The sequence below is a fragment of the Saccostrea echinata genome, unplaced genomic scaffold, assembly GCF_033153115.1.
Source record: "Saccostrea echinata isolate AGI-Se365-2 ecotype Australia unplaced genomic scaffold, CSIRO_AGI_Sech_v1 ptg000030l, whole genome shotgun sequence".
Classification (NCBI taxonomy): Eukaryota; Metazoa; Mollusca; class Bivalvia; order Ostreida; family Ostreidae; genus Saccostrea; species Saccostrea echinata.
This window is the reverse complement of record NW_026889779.1, coordinates 25,952,904-25,972,478: the sequence shown is the minus strand read 5'-3', so window position 1 is coordinate 25,972,478 and position 19,575 is coordinate 25,952,904. Positions and strand designations below refer to the sequence as shown.

Genomic DNA, 19,575 nt, shown 5'->3' with positions numbered 1-19,575 from the left:
ATTGAAAAATGTAGAAAAAAAATCTTTAAAAATCTTCTTCTCAAGAACCACAGGGCCAGAAAAGCTGAAACTTATGTGGAAGCATCCTGGGGTAGTGTAGATTCTAAATTGTTAAAATTATGACCCCCGGAGGTAGGGCGGGGCCACAATAGGGAATCCAAGTTTTACATTGAAAAATGTAGAAAAAAAATCTTTAAAAATCTTCTTCTCAAGAACCACTGGGCCAGAAAAGCTGAAACTTATGTGGAAGCATTCTGGGGTAGTGTAGATTCTAAATTGTTCAAATCATGACCCCCGGGGATAGGGCGGGGCCACAATAGGGAATCCAAGTTTCACATTGAAATATGTAGAAAAAATCTTTAAAAATTTTCTTCTCAAGAACCACTGGGTCAGAAAAGCTGAAATTTATGTGGAAGCATCCTGGGGTAGTGTAGATTCTAAATTGTTCAAATCATGACCCCCGGGGGTAGGGCGGGGCCACAATAGGGAATCCAAGTTTTACATTGAAATATGTAGAAAAAATCTTTAAAAATCTTGTTCTCAAGAACCACTGGGCCAGAAAAGCTGAAACTTATGTGGAAGCATCCTGGGGTAGTGTAGATTCTAAATTGTTCAAATCATGACCCCTGGGGTAGGGCGGGGCCACGATAGGTATTACAAGGGGGAAATCGGGTGAAAAACAGCAAGGCCAAAGTTACTCAGGTGAGCGTTGTGGCCCATGGGCCTCTTGTTAGTGCACCTAATGATATAAAATGCATTTTAACGGCCAAAAAGCGTTTCAAGTACACTTTTAAAAACACTGATTCAACTTCAGTTACATTGAAGAAATAAAACTTTTATTAGTTCAATGTAACTGAAGTTGAATTTATTATAAAAGATTTTGTTTTGTACAAATGATAGGTTTTTTAAAAAAAAAAACAATACAGGCACATGTCCCAGAAACTGACACGATCTTTGAAAATAAAATAAGCTTTCAACGTGCTCGAACGTGAAACAGAGACCTTTACGTAGATTATGAAGTCCAACGTTCTGTTCCGAAGGTTACGTTTACTTGTAAATAAAGTTGTACAAGAATTACTTACAAAAAAAACAGAAGTCTCTGATGAGACTTTAACTCTACTGGTTTTTACCTAACAAAGGTAGAGAAAAGTTACTGTAGCACTTGGACTTGAAACTATGACAACAACAGTCAATCTCTTTTTGAGTTATCTGGATATTGTAAATCGTAAAAGTTATAGGTCAGCTTTGTGTATATTAAGGGTATCCAGTCATGATTTGGAAGTAGAATGTGGCAGGTATAGAAATATTCCGAGAAATGAAAGAGTATGTAAATTTTGTTTAAAAACTAAAGGAATTCTTTGTATTGAAAATGAAGTCCACTTTATCGAATATTGTGATCTGTATAAAGATATTTTCAAAATATCTCTTCTTTTTGGGAAATAAACAAAAATTATTTCAATATGGATGATCAAATATCTTAATGCTTTGGCAAAGTATATTTTCCTATAGCTTTCAAAAGAAGAGACGTTTTTATGAAGTCTGAAGAAGATTGATATTTACTACTTGTATAAAAAATTGTAAGGCTAAAAGTGCTATGTTTTGTCTTATGTTTGAACCGGACTATGTAAATACATGTGATTTAAAATGTATTGTACTTTGGGCCGATGGCTTTGAATACTCTAGTAAATATATGATTGATTGATTGACAACAGCAATAAAATAATAATCCTTGCTTTTATAGTCTTTTTTGTGACAAGTTTTATTGTAATTGAACAAAAATTAATGTAGGAGTAGCCTTTTGAAAGAAATTCACAGAAATATATCCTTTTAGAAACCATGGCAACATCATTTATTAAAATAAAAAAAACTGATAAAAAGGATTAAGTATCTAAGTGAAGTCTCCACTAGTGTACCAAGTTTTTTATTGAAATCAGACCAAAACTGCAGGAGGAGTATAATTTTAAAAGAAATTAATAATCTTTTTTTTTTAATTTTTAGTAACTGGAAACAGATTTAAACTGCAGGAAAAGTAGCATTTTGAAATAATTTCAGATAAAATTCTATTTTTAGTAACCATGACAACCCCGTTCATTCATATCAAAAATAGATATATAGAATCATTTATTTTCAAGTAGTCTGTGTATCAAGTTATATCTAAATTGAACGAAACCTGTAAGAGGAGAAGCATTTTGAATGAATTTCACAGACATTTCTATTTTAAGAAAAATGGCAACCCCGTTCATCGAAAACAAAAACTGATATAAAGAATTATGCATTTATGTGTAGTACTAATTATGTACTAAAACTGCAGGAAGAGTAGCATTTTGAAAGAATTTCACAGAAATTTCAATTTTTAGTAACCATAGCAAGCCTGTTTTTCCAAATCAAAAACCGATAAAAAGAAAAAAAAGTGTGCCTAGTTATATTCAAATTGGACCATAACTGTAGGAGGAGTAGCATTTTAAAATGTTTACAGACAAACAGACGAATAGCTAAACAGACAGTCGGACGACGGACACCATACTAACTGCCTATATATAAGTATTCTGGTCTCTGACCAGTAGAGCTAAAATGACACAACTGCATGTCACAAAACATTATTTCTGATTTTAGAAACAATTGTCATTGAATAATAAGAATCTTTCATTTTAAGTTCAATCAAACTGGATATTTATTTTTTTTTTTAAAGAAGAAAATCAAAATTGTAAACAAAATGATGGCAATGCAAGTGTATCTATTCCCCTTTCCAGGATTTAAAACATCCGCTCCTCAGCCAGGAACAATAATTCTTTTAAAAATCATTATTTAATTCAATAAATCTCCAAATTAAGCTTGAAATTGAAATATTTTTCGTGCAACAATTTTCATTCTATTCATCCTATGAATTAAGGTTCTTTGAAATGTTAGAAGTTATAAATGTGAAGATAAGGAACATTGGTCAATCTCATCAACTCAGTAAACAAAACGAATCGTGAACAGGACAAGAACACGGAGCCCTGGAAACATCAGAGGAAGAGTAAGCACCCCCTGTTGACCGGTCACACCCATCGTGAGCCCTTTATATTGCTCAAGTAGACGGAGTACTCCGAAGTCAAATTTTGTAGAAAAACAAAGGCCTAGCACTGGGTAAGAAACATGTCAGACAAAATACGATCCAGCGATAGGGTGTATTGACATTTTTATGGTTATTAAAGCGACCATTGAATTTTCTAAAAGCTGACTTGAAACAGGACGGTTGAAATCCTTGTAACATCAACGTATTTGTCTGTAGCTAGCTAGGCTCGGTTTAAAAATTCATAGTATTCAGAGCATTCTCCTGCATGCGTATCGAATCACTTGGAAGACTTAAACACCATATGAAGGTGATGTTGGAACACTTTTCCAAAAAGTAGACATTTGCACCCCAATAAACAAACCAAAAATTACATTCTTTAAAGAAATCTAACTTCCTTTAATTTTGTCTAAGATACCAATGTTTATTAGCATGAATTGAAACTGGAAGTGACATGTGATATCTTGCAATGATATCACCTACTTTTTACATTATGTTTGTTTAACAATTGATGTGAATAGAAGAATATACTTTTCCCCGAATGCCTAGATACCTACAATTATATATAATTTATTTTTATCCTAAAATATACTTATGGATAAATGTTCAATTAGAAAATGCATGACGGGTGCTTTTATTCATGTTTCATGATAATATATTGAATACACTGTATTTGTTAATTTCCCCATGCAATATGATAAACTATAGCCTAACTATGAACTTCAAAGAAATAATATGGGCATACTGAGTATATACTCACATTACTTTGACAATTCAATGTCGTTGCATTTTCAGTTACTAACTACTGATTTCAGGGATTACTTTATGCCAGTGTGGACTGAAATTCTTTCTTTACACTCATGGATATCGTTGAGAGACCTTTCTACAAGGCGATTTAAATTCTCTAATCGATCTCTTAACGATCTTTGAAAGCCCCAAAAAGTTCATTCTGTGTAAACGGCGAACGCGACCGTTCATCTTCCCAAGGAAAAATGTTCAACGAAGTTTTCTTGAATAGACGTCACTGTTGATTAATTATAAATGGGGAAACGTGCATTTATTGCTAGTTGGTTGTAGTTTTACGTCCCTTGCAAGGTTATGCATACAAAATTTACTTTATCTTGGTCTAATTGGAGTCCAATACAGTATATCTATACTTGAAATTAATACTTGAATCAAATACAAATTGTGTCATATACTACATTTCAGTTTTACTCTGATTCTTGTCTAAGGGCAGAGCGCATTTGCGAAATCTTCGAGTAAAGTGGCAAGAAGTTTCACGTTACAAGGTCTATGCGTTTTTTGCCGGGTTCTGTATCTTTTCGCATTTCTTTGCGTTTATTTATAAAGCTAAATGTTCGCTTTATAAGACGTAATAAGGCAAAGTTTTCACGAATTAACGCGAAAATTGCATCTTTTAGCATAAAATTTGCACTTTTCTCGCCAAAAATAGTTGCTCAAAGACTTTCGTATTTATTTCGTCAGGAATATTTGTTACCAACGTTGAGTGGAAAATGGTCAACCATTTTTTTATTTATCTATTTATTGAATTCTTTTTAATAGTATTTTTCATTTTACTCCTTTGTCAGTGATCTTGATTTTGCTCAAATGACCTTTGGTCGAGGTCATGACATACCCTCAGGTCATAAGCAATATTTGACATAAGTATGAGCCTCCAATTTTTCTGCATTATATATATGGACAATTCTGGAATAATACTTTTTTTAAAATGACCGTACACTTGATTAAATGGCATGGATCACTCCAGGACATGAACTATCTTTCAGGTTTAAACTTCCAGTGTTTCTCCATTAAAAAGTTATAGACCAGTCACACTTTTTTCTGCCAGTGACCTTGAACTTGAGAAATGTTCTAGAGGGGGTTGGGGGGTTGGGGGGGTGCCCATGCCTTGCATGCATTCATTCTTTTATTTAAATCAGACAAAAACTATAGGAGGAATAGTGTTTTGAAAGAATTTTACAGACATTCCCAATAACAAATACCATGAAAATCACAAAAACATGCATCTTCTTGTAGTCCACTGTTATGCCAAGTCTTATTGAAATCGAACCAAAATATAGGGGGATTTGCATTTTGAAGGAAAATATTCACAATAATTTCTGTATTTGTAACCATGCAATCAATACTATTCTTGAAATTAAAGAGATTTCTCATTCCCAATATATTCTACACCCATCCACTGGCTGTTAAAAACTATGCAAGATAGTTATTTTACCTCCTAAAATATATATAGGAAACATTTTAACAAAAGTATGATAAATCTATCACCACTTTTATTGTAAACTAAATAATATACCTCATATTATCTTGAATAACAATTAAACTAATATTGATAGGTATAACTCAAATAAAACAATTCAATATAATACAAGTACATGTACACACAAAATTAACCCACAAATATTATTTCTATCTAAACATATAACAAGGTAATCAGCCATTTCTAAAGTCTGTACTTCATGACCTCTTGCACAAAAACTCTAATATCGGTTAATGTCTATATACAAGTCACTGTATCCAAATACAGGATAGTATTACTGTTTATTAAAACAATTCATAGCACTGGTACTTCCTCATGTTTCACAGGAAGTAGAGACGGTCCGACAACAACTCTGAGGGGTCCCTATGGAGGGACTGTCCGGTGAGGCAAGCCAATAGTATTACTGTTTTTTAAAACATTTCATAGCACTGGTACTCCGTCATGTTTCACAGGAAGAAGAGACGGTCCGACAACAACTCTGAGGGGTCTCTATGGAGGGACTGTCCGGTGAGGTAAGCCAATTTATGGGCATACTGACACGGTGCTGGGACCCGGATGGTTCCCTAAAATAAACAAGGCATTTAGACTTAAAATTGTCAAGAGTCGGGTAAAAGTTTAAAATACTGTAAGTACAGTTACCAGAATAAAAGAAATAAGTTTGTCCTGTGCCTTTTAACTCTGAATCCAATCTATGAAGACAACATCTGAGGCTTAAACTTTTTTCTTTATGTATTAATTTGAATTAAATAATATGTGTAACACTTCTCCAAAGGTACATTAAAGACTTACCGGCCAGTTGTAATACAAATGTGTCAATTTGTACGCCAACTGCTGCATGCGGTCCGGTGTGAGAAAGACAGCATTTTCATCCTCTACCACATTGTAATGTGTTGGAGTGACAGTTCCCTGTCTCACGGACTGCGACACACAAAAGAAATCGTACCTATCAAATTCATGTAGAATGTTAATGGACCAAATGAATTGGAAGTTTTCATAAAATTAAGAAAAAAAAAAGCTTTATATTCCATATTTGCCCAATCAAGTGCCCACAACACTTGGAACATCAGAAAGAATACACACTTATACAATATAAGAAATCAGGGCACTTTATATGAAAACAATATCTGCATTTTTTTATGTACCAGGTACCAAGTCTTCACAAACAATTACTTTGTCAATGTATCTTCTAACTTAGTACGAGTACTCTACAAAATTATGTTCTCATGAACCAGTAAAATTTTAGTTGGCCATATATCAGAAATCAGATCTACCCTCCCACACCCTCAAACTAATGGAGAGAATAAAAATTCTTATCAAAACTTGAAAGGAACACGTGTTAAGTTCATGGATCATGAAAAAAGTTATTTTGAATATGGTAGAAAAGAAAAAAAAAATTGTAAATGGATGGATGGACAGATAGATTACTAAACATCAACTTCAAATTGTTGTGGAACAGAGGAAGGGGGTTGGTCTACTTAATTAACAAATTTCTGCCTTTATTTTTATGGTTGGACTTACTTGACATTAGGTCTTGGTTTGGTGACATCTGTATCCACAATTGTTCCAGGGTATGGATTTTCATTGCTACCTCTGAGGAAAAATCTGGTGTTTATTCTTTTTTTCACAATAATGATGGATAACTTTGGCCTGAAAAAAAAGTGAAAAAAAAATGACATAAAGAAATTAAGATAACAAATAAAAGTATTATGTACGATGTTAAATTCACATATAAATTTGTATTAACTTGAGACTTTGAGTACATTGACTAATTACTGTGGATTTGTTTTTTAAAGAAACTTCTCTCTATTTAACTCTATAACACTGTGTTCATACCTTGTACAAACTTCATGAGTAAATGAATTAATAATGAAATTTACTAATCATTATTACTAATGATCATGTATGTAAAGTAACTTGACTTAATAATGATAATTATATACCAATGATCATATGACTTGATCATACATTGTTTATATGCCTACCTATCATCTGGCTGCATCAGATTTAGTCTGTCAAAGGCTGCCAGGAACTGTGGTTTCTCATGCTCCAAAACAGCCTGTATCTGTCCATCTCCCACACCATCACGATACACAATGACCCGCTTAGGGAAGTAGCCATTTCTCTCATGGTACTTCTTCATTGCAGCTGAAAAACATATCACAGAAAACTTTTGTTAAACACACATGAAGACTAAACAACGTTATACTTGGAGGTAACAGCTTGTTTATACTTTTAACGTTCAACAACTAAACTTTTCAAATTAACCAGAGATGGAGTGGCAGAAGTTCTTTACAGTGGACCCTCAGATATCCAGATTCCAGATATCCGGAAGCTGAACAGATTTTTTAAATGTTCTTTTGTCTCGTTTATCCGGAATTTTGTGTTTCGTATCCGGACGGTCTTTTTTCACCACAAAATGCCATTTTACGTTACATTGTGGTTCATTTACCTGGACGTTCATTTTTAATTGGTCTGTCAACACTTTAACATTAAAATGGCAATGGCTGGCAAGATGATGCTCTATAGTACCCAGACAACATATCCCCCCTTACCTATGATACAGACGGTGATCCCATTCAACAGTTCCTCCCCAGGGTGTTGTGCCAGAGTTTTGGAATAATAACAGTTGAATCCAGGGTTTGTGGAGCACACCACACCAGCATAAGACAAGTTTCTAGTCTTACTGTCATGATACGTGTCAATCCCTACCAGCATTACAGCATGTCTAGATAGCTAAAAAATAGATGCTACTTTATAAACTACACCTAAGTGAATAACAAGAATAATACATGACCATTTAGTGTAATTCTGAATGAAATAGAAAATTGTATTGAAACTGGACTGCTCCGAAATATCTATCTATGCCAAGATAATAGCACATAAATCTCTCCCAGATTTCCTTGAGATGAAATAGGAGCCAAATAATTTTTACTGCTTTAATAAAAATATTAAAGTGTTATAAATGTTCAATACTCAGTCTCTGTACATACCGGATTGCCGACTTCCCACGGGAATCCCCCGAGTTTACAGTTGATCTGGATGGCTATTTTGGTGGCTACTGACTTTAGGGTCTTTGGGTTACTAATGGTCCTCTTTACCACACACTGACTGGGAACTGTAAGGAAAATCACATTCATACAAAAGGGCCGTGTTATGTTAGGATTTTAAGCCAGGTACTACACTGGATAAATGTTATTCTAATGCCCTGTTCACACAAATGTGTATTAAATACTTAATTTGCAGTAAATTGACGCAAAGTAAAATAATGCAAATTAATGAATGCAAAATAAATTGAGTTCACATGACAGTTAATGCAAAGTAAACTAATGCTCATTAAAATTTTATTTTTATAGTAAGGCTATTCAGTAAGGCTATTATGACGTCATTTTCCAGTCAAATCACCTTATGCAGAGCAGATCCATTTGACATAATGTCATAGTGTCTGTACACATTTTTGGAGATTAAAATATTTTTTCTTTTGTTTTTCACTCAAAAATAGCATAGGTAACTATCTATATCTGACCACATGAAACTCTCTGTGTGAACAGGGCATAATAGTGATCAAAAAGAGCCAACTCTCTTTATTGTATACATACAGTAAACACAGGGTTGAATCAAATTACATATTCACAAAGCCATTAGTTTTTAAAACCAAAAATAAAAATCTTGTTTGTAATAATAAGGAAAGCTTATAATTAAATTGCTCCACTACAGTAATTTAATATTAAGTAAGCTGTAATATACCTGGGTGTGTGACGCAGCACAGTGTCTTTATGTGGTCGTAACGTGATTTCTGGTAGTTCGGGAGGATACACATCACTAACTGGGTACTGGGATTGACTGTTTGCTTCAGCACTTTGTCATAATTGCCTATGCTGTCATTAGTCATTTGAGGCCTGGACAACAAAAATATACTGCATTCACAGGGGGATAAAGAAACTCATTTCTATACAAGTTTGATAGCAGGGAATGAGAGGAAGCCATATTACACGTCGTTGTTGATGAGAAATCAATTTTCTCCATTCCTGTTCAAGTTATTTTAAATTCTCCTTCAGAGTGCTTACAACGAAGGTAACAATTTTTGTTCGGTAAAATAGTGTAGGGGTAAACTTATGTTACAGAAACAAATGTGTGCTGGATATGGAAAAGAACTGAAATTAATAAGGGTGGACCAATGTATAAAATTTACAATTGAAGTAGAAATTTTTAAATTTATTTTGAGCATAAAGATAACTGGAAAACTGACCAGTCAGCATGGGCCCCGCCTAGGGGTAAAAATATAAGGGTGCAGCTTACAGAATGAGATTTTACATGATTAAAAAAATTTTAAAAATATATGATGAAGAATAAGCAACAGCAAATGTATTTATAAAATTTCAAGGTAATTTCTAAATATCCAAAAACCAGTAAATAGCATCTCTGTATTTACATAAGGCAGTAGACCATAAGTCTCTGACAAGACTTTAGTTCTACTGGTTTGTACTTTTAACAAAGGAACTTAAAATTATGCAAAAGCAAAAAATTAGAATAATGATCCTTGGTTTAGTTTTAAAATCAAAAACCAATACAAAGAATTAAGTATCATAGTGTAGTTCACTGTGTGCCAAGTAATTTTAAAAATCAGTCCAAAACTGTAGGAGGAGTAGTATTTTCAAAAGAATTTCAAAGAAATTTCTACTCTTAGTAACCATGACAAGGCCGTTCATCAAAATTAAAAACTTATTAATAGAATTATGTATCTTAGAGAAGTCTACTTGTGTGCCAAGTTATACTAAATCAGACCAAAACTGTAGGAGGAGTAGTGTTTTGAAAAATTATTTACAGACAGACGGCCGGCCGGACGATGAACACCTTAATATCGCATAAGCTCTTCCGGTCTCTGACCTGTAGAGCTAAAAACATATCCCATAATAACTCAATTAAATGCACTTCAACAAGAATGAAGCATGTGTTTTATAAAATGTTAACCTTCAGTAAATGCATATATATATATATACATGTATCACCCAGGCAAAGTTGTGCGGTATTTGTTAGAAGCAGCTGGTATAAATGACATGGTAAATTGAACACACTGTTTGTTCGTTATGTATTACTCTATGTCAGAAAAATATTTTTTCATTTGTTTCATTTGTTCTCATGTTAAAACTTATCATTGAAAGATAAATATTAAATGATTAGAAAAGAAAGTAATATTTTTTTCTTTGACCGAAGTATCAAAGAAAAATTTGGATGGAAAACTTTTTCATCAATGCGCTACGCATTTCAGATATTCATTTCTTAATTATATCTTGTTTTTTATAATTCAATAAAATTATCTCATTGTGTATTTTAACCAAAATAAAGTATGAACATTATTAAATACACATTTCAGAATTGACCTTAACTTTGAAACAAACTTCATTTGCAGACAGAGGTTTTAATTAATCTCAATGTAACAGATAAAGATAATGCTTTAGATTTTCTTCAAGATGAACGTATCTTCTGCATTTTTTTTTACTGGAAAAAACCAATTGTTGATAAATTTCTGTTGGCATTGTTATCACTTACATGACAGGAAAATCTATTTGTATCCCCATTCTAGCAGCAACATCCTGCAGCTGACCAATAAAGTTGCCCATAACTTTTGAACATTGACTGGGACAGAGCAACACCCAGTTCACAAGCTTGATGGGCAGTGGCAGGTACATGTTGTGCATCTGCCTTCCCCAGGCAGCTTCATCCATTTTGAAATTCAGATCTACCTCCTACAACAGCCAAATTTCATTGCATTACACATCAATATACATGTATATCTTATTGATGTTTTATGTGTACTTTAAATGTTTCAATGTGAGAATCATATGTTTGTCATTCTAAAGAATAAATTCTTTACTTATATTAATTACCATTCTACGAGAATCTCTGACTTTTATATTCTCTCTTCCTAGAACCCTTCCTTTGATAGTCAGCATGTCACTAGAGAAAGACAAGCCATCCATCTCTCTCTGGAATTGAGGGTTACTGAAAAAAAAACCCAGAAAAATTATTATTTTTTTACAAGAAGCTGTTTTGTTTTTCAAAATAGCTCTGTATTGTTTTAAAGTGATATAAACTTCTTGCCATCTTACACTAACATTAAATCATTGGGGGGGGGGGGGGGGGGGGGAGTGATTGGTCAGAGAGCCAGCAGGTGCTTGTTTATAATATCCACCAGGTCTGATTTTTTTTTTCCTCCTAGATCTATTTGATTTTTAAAGATTATGTTCTCCTGTAACTGAGACTTTGACCCCCTAATGTGGCCCCAATTATTGTCCCAAGGATACGATTTGAAGAAGTGGAGTTACATTATAACAGGAAGCTCTGTCTTTCCTGGCCTAGTAGTTATTGGACCATGACACAACTCCATTGTCTTAATTATCCCAACCCCTCCTCCTGTAGAAGGGGTGTGGAACCATGTGAACAAATTTAAATCTTCATTAATGAATTCCTTGTGTTGATGAATGTTTTTGTTTGCCATTTAACAATAAAAAAATGTATTTCTTTTTCTGTATGAAGACTGTCATAAATGCAGTATGTATTTATCTGTGCATGTTAAATGTGTAACTGTATTACAGTAAGACCAATAGTAAAAGTGTCAGTTCTTCTGTTTTTCAGTTGAGTATTCAGGTACTTGATTAGATAAGGAACCAGTAGTGAGTTACAGGGTATGAGATTTGACCAAACAAATTTATCTTTTCCAAACAAACCTGTTTATTCTCTTTACAAATTCCTGGAGACTGGCTGCTCTATCAAATGGTTCCACACGAGTTGTTTCAGCAATGTCCCGCATGACATGATAATCTGAGCGTTGTTGAGCTGTTAGTCCTACAAATAGTTAAAATCTCACCTATAAGCTTGGATCAACCAATGATAAAGACAGATTTGATGCCAAAATTATGGACCTCTAATGGCTTTAAGTAAGAAGTACCAGAGAGCTGGATAGCAAAGATGTTTCTTTCAGGGATGACAATCGATTACAGAATTGCTAATCAGTTAATTGCAAGATGTTCCGACCAATTAATCATATCAAAATGCACATTTTCTTTCCCAAGTAAATCTATTCATACACGGAAGAAGACTAAAAAAGAAAGCAGAAGTTAGAAACTTTCTGTTTATTTTCTTCATTTGGAAACTACATGTATATGTACATATATTTTTCTTCAATTTCAAAAGACAAGAAAACATAGGTAATCAGAGATTACAGAGCTCACCTCAACGAATGTTGTCTTTAAGTAAGGCAAAGTCCCACACTAAACTAATAATCTAGGAGTGTGCATCCCTAGATGCAACATTTATGCAATTTTGGTCTGATAGGGCTTGCAGTTACTTGGGAGTGGACTTATCTGAAAACTTAAAACTAGTCACTCATTCAGAAAATGTAAGTCAAATCCAGCATCCGAAGTTTTGAGATTGTTCGTCCCTTGATGCATCATCCATGCAAGTTTGGTTCAGATAGGCCTTATAGTTACTTGGAAATGAGATCTGCTCCAAAAACTTTAATCTGGTCACTCATCCGGAAAATATTGGTCAGATCCAGCATCTGAAGCAAGTCCAGTTGTGTGAATCCTAAGATGTATCATCCATGCAAGTTTGGTCAATATAGGGTTTATAGTTACTTGGAAATGACATCTGCTCCAAAAACTTTAACCTGGTCACTCATCCGGAAAATATAGGTCAGATTCAGCATCTGAAGCAAGTTCAGTAGTGTGCATCCTTAAATGTATCATCCATGCAAGTTTGGTCAATATAGGGCTTTTAGTTACTAGGAAATGGGATCTGCTCCAAAAACTTTAACCTGGTCACTCATCCGGAAAATATAGGTCAGATCCAGCATCCGAAGCAAGTCCAGTAGTGTGCATCCTTAAATGTATCATCCATGCAAGTTTGGTCAATATAGGGCTTTTAGTTACTTGGAAATGAGATCTGCTCCAAAAACTTTAACCTGGTCACTCATCCGGAAGATATAGGTCAGATCCAGCATCCGAAGCAAGTCAAGTAGTGTGCATCCTTAGATGTATCATCCATGCAAGTTTGGTCAATATAGGGCTTATAGTTACTTGGAAATGAGATCTACTCCAAAAACCTTAACCTAGTCACTCATCCGGAAAATGTAGGTCAGATCCAGCATCCGAAGCAAGTTCAGTAGTGTGCATCCTTAGATGTATCATCCATGCAAGTTTGGTCAATTTAGGGCTTATAGTTACTTGGAAATGAGACCTGCTCCAAAAACTTTAACCTGCTCCAAAAACTTTAACCTGCTCCAAAAACATTAACCTGGTCATTCTTTAGCTGAAATTGCAGCATCTGAAACCTTGACTGGTACAATGAAACACATTAGAAGCATCCTCCATGCATCTCTGACTAATATAGGCCATAGAAGTACTTGAAAAGAAAACTGCTCCAAAAACCTTAACCTGGGACGCCGACGCCGAGGGTATTACATAAGCTCCCCCAACTTCGTTGAGGTGAGCTAAAAATTAAGAAAACCATGAACCTTGCCTCAGAAATCAGACATGAATTTTCCAGTGTAGATGTCACACAAGTTCATTCTGCATTGTCACCATAATCAAAACTATGCTTGAATTTCCACTTAATTTACAATGCTTCTAATGATATAATTTAATAGATAACGACAAAAGATAGACATACTAATTCATAGTGCTCAACAGTGATTTATTTATTATCATCAAAGAATTGTGGGATAGTCTGGGTAAAGACATGATGTTTTTAAAAACAGTATTTATATAACTCTTCCCAAACTGACCAGTTACCCTTTCATTCTGGAGAGCCATAATTATCTCCAATTTAGCTTGATAATAAGGTGTATAAAATGCTAATTATTAACTTTATATGCAGAGGTTTCCTTTCTAAAAATGAAGTTTAAGAAAATTGCGCTCAAAGTTACATATATTTTAGTTTTTTCGACTAAACAATTACGGATTTTCTAACCGGTTACCATCATTCGGATCAACTGATCAGTAAACCCATTATAAATTGCCATTAATAGTATCTTTACTTGCCTACACCAATGAGATAGCCCTACTAGTGAGATACATGTAGTAGAACTGTACCTCTTACATGTCTAACACTACTAATGAGATAGGAGAAAAGGAGATTTGTGAACTTAAGCAATGAGATTGCCCTGTTAGTGAGATATAAAGCCTGTACTTCTTGTAAGTCTGGAACTAAGCAATTGTTCTGTAAGTGAGACAGGAAGCGTACTTCTTACATGTCTAGAACTACCACTAACTAGACTCACCTGTGAGAAAGCAAAGCTGAGGAATTAAGTACACAAACTCAGGACGTCCTGGTCTTCTCTCTCGCCTCGGAACTCGATGAAGAATCAATGGCTGCTCCCTGATGTCAGTAAGGTCAATGTCATAGTGCTAGGAAGAGAATAATCTTACATTTCATTTCTCAATATTTGCTTAGCTTAAAATTCTAAAATCATCAGACTTTACTTCATATATTTGGACAGTGTCATTTTATTTTTCTCTGTCACTGAGATAATTATAAGACGCACCTGTTTATAATAGTCAATGTAAGTCATGCTTGTTCCATCTGCCCTGGGGAACGAGTCAGTGGGATGCTTGGAAAAGTCAACATCAGCAATTTTATACGTTCTATTGTTGTACCTATTGATGAAAAAAAAAAAACTAGACTTCAGCTCATGAGAGTCTAAAATGTTCCCAAAAGTTTAAATCCAACAATAATTTTATTTTACAAAGCTAATTCATTTCCAGAGGTTAAACTTGATATCTTCATGGTACACTGTGTTATGTTTTCTACCTAGTTATGACAGTACACCCAACATATCTAGCCCTGATCTGAATCTTCTGATCTTCTTCACTGCTAGCTAATGTATAGACTTCCTGGAAAAGAGTCCACATGGTATCGTCTCGAAGAATTTTGTGGCTTATGTCAGCACAAAGGAGCATTCCATGCTCGTAATTAGCGACGCTCGTTACATACCCAGGATAAATGGACAAACTGTCATGAAATAAAATAGGCACTGAAAATTGTTTGGAAATATCATCTGAAAACCAAGTGTTTTGAGTTTCAAGAATAACTGATAGTTACAACCAAATTGTATTTTTAATGTTTGAATGTCACTTTACTAAAACACAACCAGATAATTTAGAGGATGTGTTTCTTCAGAAGTCCAGGAATTAACAGTGATTCTTGGGTGCTATTTTCTTTAGTTGGACTTACCGGTGTTCTGGGTACTTCTTTACAAGCTCTGGACTCATATCATAGTAATTCCTGCCAATGAATGTCATCCCCAGTAGATTCTCCAAAATTCTGGAACAAAAGGGTCAAGTTAAGTTTCTGCATTGAACTTTCTATTTAAAATCATGTGCAATAAAATATCAAAAACGTAATTCTAATTTCAGTATCTACCGTTTAGTTTTTATGTATTCCAAGCTTTATTAAAATCTGACCATTAAAATGAAAGAGTTGAGCAATTTAAAAGATCTTAAACAGAAGTTTCTCTTTTTTTTTAAGTGATCATGGAAACACTTTAAAACAAAGTAGGGAATTAAAGAACCTGTATACTTGTGTGCCAAGATTGAGTGAAATTACACAAAAATTGAGGAGTAACATTGAAAAAATTGTTTGTAAACAGACAGAGAGGTACATGGGTGAGACACTTGCTGGTCTTCAACCAGTGGAATTAATAATAAACTAGAGCACTGGACCAACTTAAAAATAATGTATGTTTGCCCTCTTCCAACTGAGGATAAAAAAATTAGGTCGGTAGGTAGGTCAAAAAAAATTTTCCCTAGAAAATTTCAAAATCATTGTGAATTTTCAAAATCTATTTTCTGGAATGTGTAAAAAAAAAAATAATTGCTTCTTGGAGGTTAAAAAAAGTTTTGAGTTGGGCCATTTTTAACCAGTCAGTCGGGAGAGGGCAACCAAACAATTTTTTAACGATGGTCCTGCCAAGGGTAGAATGAGAGTCAAACCTTCCCAGCAGTACACAGTACAACTTTTCGGTTTCTGGGTCAGACCCGGACATTTCTCTGGTCTCTTTGATGGTCACTCTGATTGGGGAGTTATCGACTGGTGATCCTACAGTTATCTCTGTTACCTGAAACAGCCAACATGATAGGCACCCTGACCCATAATATTTATCTACAGGGAACACGTCAAGTCATTAACAACGTATGCTTCATTATACGATCTGTAAAATATATTTCATTTAGCTGTGTATTCTAATTAGCATTTTCCATAGAAAACACCTTCTGGTAAATCAAGTATGTCGCTAAATATATATATATATATATATTCTTTTATATAAAGCAAATTAAATTCAGAAAGAGCTATATCAAATCTACGCTAACTTGTTGAAAATCAATTTCCACAGAATGTTGTACATGCTAAGTAAAATACATTTACAGTACCTTATCTGGCATTCTGTATGGCAGGTAAAGTATTCCCCCATCAAAAATAGTGGTTTTCTTTCTAAACTGTGGGAGCTGATAGAAAACTTTCTTCTTCATTCTTGTGGAGTCTAAAGGTGGACTGAAGTCTATGTGATATTGGTAGTAGATCCAATTCTTACTCTCCGAGAGGCTGAAATAATTAGTCATCAGCTGAATGGGTTGTCCTGTGTGACCTGAAAAGACAATAGAAACAAATTAAAAGCAGAAAGCAAGATCTCCATGAGACACAAGATATCATTTGGTTTTCTTACTACATGTACTTCTATTATAAAGCCAAAGGCAGTAAAATAAGTGTACTAATGGAATGGTTAATGTTTTACTATGGTATTCCTTCATATATCAAGGTGAAAAAAAGCACATAAAAGAACTTTAACATGTATTAATTAATGACTTGTCATAGACCCACATTCATGGTTTCAATTCATTTAAATCTTTCATCGTACATACATGCCCTAGCTAAACAGGAGAATAGGAGGGGGAAAAGTGGTGTAAAGGGGAGAAAAACTGTGTGAGGGGAAAAAAGGGTGAGGGAAAGGGGCATCCCCTTCCACCCATCTAATATATGAACTGGCATTTACATAGGATATCAAAAATCCCCAAATTAGCACGAGTGTTCACCTCCAATTACAATGTATGAGCCCTTTACATAACTTGACACAAATGTGCCTAACTGATTATTATCACTCACCCACTAATCTCTGTATCTGTAGATTTCCAATTCCTCTTCTCACGTCCTCTGGCTGGGCTGGGGAACCTCTGACAGTCTGTTCAGCCCCAGCTTGGGAACCTCTCACAATCTGCTCAGGCCCAGCTTGGGCACCTCCGACAATCTGCTCTGTCCTGGGTGGGGTTTCTCTTACAACCTGCTACCATACCAAATTTTTACTATTGACAGTGTTACTCACACAGTTTTCAAATTCAAATTAGAGTGAACAAATACTGTAGATATTGAAGTAGTAATTAGAATTCTATTAGAAATTAAAAATTTTATACAACTGCATATTATGACCTTTCAAAAAAAGTTTTGAATAAATTTGAGTATCATTAATATTGTATATCCCTGCTGTGTCTGAAAAGTTTTTGTGGCCCCACCAAACACCCCTGAGGGTAATTTTTTTTCTGGGAGGGGGGGGGGGACAAAATTGAATCTGTTCTACTTTCAATGATGCATGTGTATTTTAAAGTATGACTAATCATGGCCCTCTTGTTCTTGAAATTTTTTTTTACTAGTTTTTCCCCTCATACACTAATCCTCTGTCGTGGCCCCATCCTTCACCAGGGAGCCATAATGTGATCAAATTTGAGTCTACACTTATGTAATGAAGCTCTCACATAAGTTTTAACTTTTCTGGCTCAGTGGTCCTTGCATGATCAAGATTTTTAAGTGATCTCTTCCCCTTTTTTTTTTAAAATATCTCTCCCTGGAATGGAGCAAAGTCCTTCACCATGTTCATATGAACAAACTTTAATTCCCTTTTACCCTGTACCAAGTTTGGTTGAAACTTTGAAAAAGGTCACATTTTGGCTCAGGTAGGCTGATAATTTTACCCATCATGTAATGCAAGTTCAGTATGTATACCCTGATTGTGCTTTAGCAGTAATGTAATGTTTATGTATACCTGTACTGGGGGCTTTTGGGCCTCTGAACTGTGTTCCCCTGGTCTGCGAATTTCATCTCCATCCAGTCTCCTTGCTCTCCCTCTAGCACGTGCTCTCCCTCTTCCCGTCATTTCTGGTATTACACCTCAAAAACTGAAATCAGAAATTAACCATAGACCTCTAAATCTTACGTCGAATTAATTAACAGGCCCAAGAGACATCATGGTGCAATGGCCTCACTGAAAACATACACACATACGTCTGGTCGGTTACGTCTCATCAGACATATTATATAATGATAAATAATAAAAAATAAACATGTTATGTTGTGTTTCTGGTCTCATGCACGACCGTTGTGGGTTTTATGGACACATTTAATCATTTTATATAGCCTTAGGTACCTAGCTAGCGCCGCAATCATAGCAATGTCCGATCGGAAAAATCTGACCATCCACGTGAACCTCGGCATATCATTCCCAGTGATTCAATCATTCATGTTATTAAAAAAAATCTAAAATAGACAGGTCATGAAGAAGAAAAATTTTAGTTTACATATACTGCTGAATGTATATCCCTAAATCGGAGTCGTCATTTTCCATGGCCAGGCCCAGGGCAAACCAGAAACATACAAGATAGGCGTCTCTGGGCAGACGAATCGTGAAAGGAAAATAAGATCTAACAAAATGGCGTGCGGGAAGGTCAGTGCATGTGGTCAGGGTGTTATTCCTAGGTCAATTCTATCATTCTTTATAGCCCTAGGCTAAAGCGGGAACAAATGAGGAAAAACACGTATTGTACAGCTGTTGTATGCGTACGGATTTTCTGAAAGACTTAAGTCGATAAAATCTTAATGATTTTAAACTTACTTTTTAGGGATTTACTTCGTGGTAGACTACCTGACATCAGTCTATCTTCCCGCCGGAACAGTCTGCTGTTTTTACTATCATTCCAACAACAGCGTATCGCTTTGCTTGAACAGTTGAAAGTGCGTGGTATAAAATTATCATTCCATTAACAGCGTGTCAGTTTAAATTTCACAGTGATTAATTACCTTCACAGGTACTTAAAAATATAATATTACCTGTGATTACTTTGGTATGGATGTTTAATTTCAATGAAATAAATACTATGTACACAGAACCCAGCAATACATTGGGTATTATTTTTTATCACAG

At 34.7% G+C, this 19,575-nt stretch overlaps 1 protein-coding gene across 1 annotated transcript; it reads right to left on the bottom strand.

Annotated features, from left to right (window-relative positions):
* Positions 1–5,385: 5,385 nt before the first annotated feature.
* Positions 5,386–18,531, bottom strand: LOC133196980 (piwi-like protein 1). Its single transcript, XM_061332822.1, has 18 exons — positions 18,421–18,531; positions 17,490–17,664; positions 16,760–16,974; positions 16,322–16,446; positions 15,564–15,653; positions 15,141–15,341; positions 14,875–14,986; positions 14,611–14,737; positions 12,059–12,176; positions 11,219–11,333; positions 10,881–11,077; positions 9,078–9,229; positions 8,324–8,448; positions 7,886–8,066; positions 7,316–7,478; positions 6,852–6,980; positions 6,123–6,276; positions 5,386–5,896 (listed from the first exon to the last, which is right to left on the bottom strand). Exons 1-18 carry the CDS (start codon positions 18,529–18,531, stop codon positions 5,780–5,782), a joined length of 2,607 nt encoding a protein of 868 aa, XP_061188806.1. The 3' UTR covers positions 5,386–5,779.
* Positions 18,532–19,575: the final 1,044 nt, after the last annotated feature.

What these genes read in the sequence shown, in the direction of transcription:
- LOC133196980 (XM_061332822.1), bottom strand. Translation starts at nt 18,531, where the DNA reads ATGACGGGAAGAGGGAGAGCACGTGCTAGAGGGAGAGCAAGGAGACTG. An exon ending in TCAGAGATTCTCGTAGAATG is followed by an intron (nt 11,078 to 11,218) that starts GTAATTAATATA and finishes TGGCTGTTGTAG; the next exon opens with GAGGTAGATCTGAATTTCAA. An exon ending in AAACCAAGACCTAATGTCAA is followed by an intron (nt 6,277 to 6,851) that starts GTAAGTCCAACC and finishes TGAATTTGATAG; the next exon opens with GTACGATTTCTTTTGTGTGT.